Source organism: Amblyraja radiata, chromosome 16, assembly GCF_010909765.2.
Source record: "Amblyraja radiata isolate CabotCenter1 chromosome 16, sAmbRad1.1.pri, whole genome shotgun sequence".
NCBI lineage: Eukaryota > Metazoa > Chordata > Chondrichthyes > Rajiformes > Rajidae > Amblyraja > Amblyraja radiata.
The window spans coordinates 7,102,286-7,108,478 of NC_045971.1; the positions used below are offsets into that span (position 1 = coordinate 7,102,286).

A 6,193-nucleotide genomic window follows, 5' to 3' on the forward strand; every position below is an offset into this window, starting at 1 on the left:
GCCTACTCCTGCACCTAATTTCTATGTTTCTATGTTTCTATGTCCCGTGTGTGTAATATAATACTAATGCGTGGGGGTGTGATGAGAAAAACATTTTTCACACAGAGAGTGGTGAATCTCTGGAACTCTCTGCCACAGAAGGTAGTTGAGGCCAGTTCATTGGCTATATTTAAGAGGGAGTTAGATGTGGCCCTTGTGGCTAAAGGGATCAGGGGGTATAGAGAGAAGGCAGGTACAGGATACTGAGTTGGATGATCAGCCATGATCATATTAAATGGCAGTGCAGGCTCGAAGGGCCAAATGGCCTACACCTGCACCTATTTTCTATGTTTCTATGATCGTTGGTTGGCGTGGACTAGATGGGCCGAAGGGCCTGCTTCTGCGCTGTATCTCTGAACTAAACTAAAACGGCAGGAGTCTTTTTCTGGCTGAAGAATCTAGACTGGAAGGTGTTGTTTCAGGATAAGTGGCTAGCCTAGTTAGGACTGAGGTGAGAATACATTTCTTCTTGGGTCTTTTAAATGTTTGGAATTCTCTACCTCACAGAGGTTGTGGGTGCTCAGTTGTTATGTATTTGAGATGGATTGATTGAGATAGAGGTGGTGGGAAAGCTAGCGGCATCACATTAGCATGGTTTTAGCAGGTTTGAGTGACTGTGTGACCATTGCTGCTGCTTCTGGTGGTAAAGCTATTGTGTTCCGCTCGATTCTGGGCTGTTAATGAGATTACAGGTCATTTTATTGTATTCTTGTAAATTGGTTTGTGATTTGTAAATTGCACAAAGATATCTTACCCCATATGTCAAGCTGCTTAAAGCATCCATCCTATAGTTGTTTTGGTGAAGTGCAATGTATGTACTGGGATTCATTCAGAAAATATATAGGACAGGCGATGGGTTAGTTTGGGGAGAAGGAAATACAGAGTTGGGGTCACAGTCAATCAGCCATGATCTTATTCATTGGAGAACAGACTTGGGAGACCAAATGGCCAAATCCTGCTCATTTTAATGCATCCTCCATTTCAATTTCATGGCCTCATTCCTTAAGTGTGAAATTTGAAGTAAATGGAACTGCACTTTGTGATTTTATTTTCCACTGCTTGGATCAGTGTTTCCAATATCTACAAAACCAAATGGTTGTGGATTGATGTTTCACTATGAAATTTGATGCATTAATGTGCTGAAATCTGATGCTGTACTGATGTAGATGGTAAAGTGCTGCAGGTGAGCTCCTTCGGGGCTGGGGGCACAAAAGATTCCTTTGGCAAACACATCCTGCATTCAATTTAGAAACGTTGAAACATAGAAAAATAGGTGCAGGAGTAGGCCATTCAACCCTTTGATCCAGCACCGCCATTCAATATGATCATGGTAGATCATCTAAAATCAGTATCCCGTTCCTGCTTTTGCCTCGTATCCCTTGATTTTGAGTTCAATTTGTATCTTTGAACAATGTTGCTCATTCAACCAATGTTCGCAAGGCCTTCCCCATATACGGCATGTGGGATGCTGCTGGTAGACTGGTTGACAAGAATATCATACAAAAGCAGTCCCCCCCCCACCATCCAAACCATGTCAGTTGTGAAGCAGTGAACAGTGATCTTCATAGAGACTAACTGAATACACACAAGCTTCAGCATCCGGAGACTTAAGAAAAGCTCTCTTGAATACAGTTTTTGTGCCTGGAATTAGTGTCATTTTAAAATTGTTCATGGGACTTCAGTACCAGGAAGCAGGCTAGCTTTATTATCAACAGTAAGGTGAAAGGGGTTTTGATTGAGATATTTATCGGACCATTGATGCAAAATGAAGTTTTTGCCTCATAATGATACTTCAATTATGACATCCCTTAAAGGGTTTCTGCTTCTCTCTCTGTCTCCATAACCTCATCCAACCCTGTACCCCTCCCTGCCCCTGCCCTCCTCTGGCCCCTGCACCCCATTGAGATCTTTGGCTTTTACCAAGTGCTAAACTGACTGTTCTTTGCAGGGAAGAAGCAGATGAGTATGTGGAGATCGGTGCTCTGAATGGAATCTTTGTTCTAGGACGGAGTATGGGCTTTATTGGTAAGTTAATTTGAATGACTAAAGTGACTGCAGTGAACCGTGCAGAAACTTGTTTATATCTGTTCACTTGTAAATCTTATCTTTTCGACAACACCTATGCTCTTCCTATTTAAGACAATTATTCAGATTTTGTTTTCCTTTATCCACCTGTTACTATTGTAACTACTCATTTAGCCCACAAGCATCATATTTCAACTATTATTTTCTCCCTTTCACCGCTTGCCTGTTGTCCCCATGTCTGCATGTTCTCCCCTAACCATGTAGGTTTTTGCCACATACCACAGCCTCCTCCCACATCCCAAAGATGTGCTGGTGGGTTAATTGGCGACTAAATTACTCCTGAGTGAGAAACAAATGGCGCAAGAATCAGAGGAAAGTTGATGGGCACATGAGAGAGGACGAGTTGCCTGGTGGTTTGGTGAAATAAAGAAGGGGTGCAAGGGGCGAAACCTGCTGCCATAGTAGGTGTAGCACAGAACTGCAGATGCTGGGTTATACCAAATATAGACACAAAATGCTGGAGTAACTCAGTGGGTCAGACAGCGAAAAAAGGAATCGGTGACGTTTTGGGTCAGAACCCAAAGGAGGGTCCTGTCTGAAGAAGGGTTCTGACATGAAACGATATGTATTCCTTTTATCCAGAGATGCTGCCTGACCCACTGAGTTCCTCCAGTATTTTGGGTCTATCTTTGCCATAGTTAGTGGTTTGGGGCTCATGGCATTCATGCAACTGAAGACATAGATAAAAGGAGATGTCAACAGGTTGAGGGTTGGGTTGCTCAGAATGCCTGCCTCTTTGAACATTCATCACAGCCTCCTGCCCTCTCGCAATCCTTTCAGTTACTGACTTTCATTTTTGCAGGACACTATCTGGATCAGAAGCGTTTGAAGCAAGGACTCTACCGACACCCATGGGATGATATCTCGTATGTTTTACCGGAGCACATGACCATGTGAACATTGGGATATCCAGGAAGGGGTCTTGATGCATAAACATCACCCCAGTCCCACTCAGCCCGCCCCCAAAAAGTGTATTTTACATTGCTTTTCTTTGCACTGATATTCTTAGTTGGGGAGGGGAATAGGAGAGGAGCAGAAAGGAGGGGAAGGGGGTCTTTTGCATCTCGATAAATTGTACAAAAGGTACGCTTCACAAACAGTTGGTGCAGCTCTTTTTAAAAACTGTGTACACATGCTGCTGTTGAATCCATTAAGAAACAAGTGGCCCTGGTGTCAGACTGGGTGTGAGTGTATGCGAAGTGCACAACATTTGGGAATCTAATGTAGTGTATAAACTAAGCAAAGAATCAGTGTCGCCAAGAGTCCTCATCTACAATGCCATTGTATACCACAGCAGAACCCAAATAGAATTGTTCTTTAACTTATTTTTATGAAAGTATCCTGAAGGATTTGTCATATTGATATCAATATTTAACGGTACTAGGCCGAACCTCTTCGGACCAAATGGGATGGTTTTCACAGGCTATTAACTGGGGATGAACAGGGTGTGGATTGCCCAACTGAGCTAACTGTACAAGTTGCCAGAAGTAGGAGTGACCAAACTGTAACTTGAGCCATATGTAACTTGCATACCCTGGACATCTTCTGTAACTGGGAGTATAATTGGGCATTGGTACCTTTTTGTGTATTTTATTTGCTAACCCATAGATTAAGAGGGCATTCCTTGATGTTACTTCACCTTGGCTAAATTGCTTCATGAGATGTTGGTGTCAGCAACTTCATGTTTACATGTTACTAGAATTTAAATTGAATAACCTACACACGTTGGTTGCTCGTAACCAATGAATATTTGACATGTTTACAGGATAATCCCTTTTGTTGTTTTGATGCTGGTGTGAAAACATTTAATTTTTGTGGACAGTGCAATGTTGTGCGTGTTTGTCTGCTGATAATGCTGCCCGTGGTTTTGCATGTAGCTCGAGTGGCCACCAAAGACCAGTTGTAGTGCTCGCTGGGGCAATGTAATGAGTTCAGCCAGAGTGACGACCACTTCTCTCTGGGGTCTGCTGTACAACTTCAATGTCATTTCATCCGAAAACTTTGCTGCACGTAAAATTCCACATACTGTAGTAACTGTGCTAATGTGAGATCATTTAAGGAACCAGATGTATTGAACCTGTCTGCTCTGTGATTTATGAATTGCCAGACTTGTAATTTTAAAATTGGGAGATTGGGAATGAAATGATTCCTGTTAAAAAAACAGCAGGGAAGGAATGGTCCTTAATCAATTAAAGGTGTCTGTCTTCAAAGGTAAACCTATACTGTCGTCACGCACTGTCTGACTGTTTTCTGCAACCCCAAGGATACCATGCCTCAACATATAACCCCAAAGTGTATCTGTATCTTAGTATAAATTAAACTGTGTAACTTATTGGGTTTTCCCTTGTGTGTGTGTGTGGTTTATTTATCTGGCTTTGCCAGTCTTGGGCTATTGGACCGTTGCTTCAAATGCATTGTTCATCATCTCAACCATATGGATGGCCTTTAGAAATTTGTCATGTTAAAAATATATGCATGTGAACCTGTTAATATAAGTAGCATAATTATAACATTATCAGAGTCCAAGTGCTCAAGAGCTGAGGTTAATTGTTCCTTGAATACTACGTGGAAACCTTTTTGAAAATTGTCAAGCTTGACCCTGACTCCTTATACTACAGCAATAGTAACCTATTGGCCTATTTTTGAAAATAATTGACCTTGATCATTTGATTTATTGAAAGGTACAGTATGAAAACAGGCCCATTGGCCCACTGAGTCAACACTGACTAACCGCCCATTCATATTACCACTGTCATCCCAGTTTCTCATCCATTCCCTGCACACCAGGCAATTCACAAAGGCAATAAACCTACCAAGCTGCATGTCATCGGTTTAACCAATCTTCGGTTTAAACCAGCATTTGCAGTTCCTTCTTACACATGCATGTCTTCATGATGCAAGAGGAAACCGAAGCACCAAGAGAGAAGGTGCAAACTGCACACGGAGCACCCAAGGTCAGGATCAAATCAAGATCTCTGGTACTGTGAGACAGCAGCTCTACCAGCTGCCCTAGTGTGCAGTTATTTTTTTATTTATTTTTATTTATTTATTTATTTTTTATTAGAAGTACGGTAAATTACAATAACACACAACACATATATCTTAATACATTTTTTGTACCGCTTCATTTTTTTTTTTTTTAAAGCTTTAAGAAAAAGATAGAAGTAAGGAAAGTAAAGAAGGTGCGCAAGAGTTGTGAAGTGCAGGAGAGTGTTGGGAAAAGAAAGCCCCTTAGAAAAGAAGTTAGAGAAGGAAGTAAAGTAAGAAAGTAGACCCTAGAAAAGAAAGAAAAAGAAAGTAAGGACAATCGCTCTATTATAACATTAAACTCCGCAGAAAGACTACCAACCAAGTCTGTTTTTGTTGTTTTATCTCCCAATGCCAGGTCCTGATACCATTTATTTATTTATTTATTTTTAAAATTACTATTGCACCTCATGCTTGTAATAGGTCCATAAACGTAGACCACGTCTTTTGGAATTGGTTTGCTTTATCTGCTGAGAGGAATCTCATCTCTTCCAGATGTAATGTTTCAAACATATTTGATATCCACATTTTTATTGTTGGTGTGGGCGCATTTTTCCAGAATTTAAGTATGAGCTTTTTTCCCATTATTAGCCCGTAATTGAGTAAATTCTTCTGATACACGTTTAATTCAGGGATACCTTCCGATATCCCAAAAATGATCCATTCTGGTTTTGGTACCAGTTTTATTTTAATTAATTTTGAAAAAATATCAAATATTCCATGCCAGAATTTTTGGATTTTTGTACAAAAAACAAAAGAGTGCGCTATGGTAGCTTCTTGACACAGACATTTATCACAGATTGGTGAAATATTAGGAAAGATTTTATTTAATTTAGTTTTTGAATAGTATAGTCTATGTAATGTTTTGAATTGGATAAGCGTATGTCGTACATTGATCGAGCATTTATGCACCTGTAGTAAATGTTTATCCCAGCTCTCTTTTGAAATTTTTATAGCTAATTCTTGTTCCCAGTCTCTTCTAATTCCATCTGTTGTGGGTATTTCTATGTTTAAAATGATATTATATAAGTACGATATTAAG

The 6,193-nt window shown here is 40.3% G+C and overlaps 1 protein-coding gene across 7 annotated transcripts in view; it reads left to right on the plus strand.

The window, feature by feature from the left end:
• acly (ATP citrate lyase) overlaps positions 1-4,465 on the plus strand; it is a 66,549-nt gene extending 62,084 nt beyond the window's left edge. For 5 of the 7 annotated variants that reach the window (XM_033034989.1, XM_033034988.1, XM_033034994.1 and 2 more), the window contains 2 exons: positions 1,988-2,064; positions 2,927-4,465. In XM_033034989.1, the coding sequence (XP_032890880.1) occupies positions 1,988-2,064; positions 2,927-3,021 (172 nt within the window). In that variant the 3' untranslated portion in view covers positions 3,022-4,465. The remainder of the gene's footprint in view (positions 1-1,987; positions 2,065-2,926) is intronic. The other 2 variants (XM_033034992.1, XM_033034991.1) reach the window with 2 other exon arrangements.
• Positions 4,466-6,193: the final 1,728 nt, after the last annotated feature.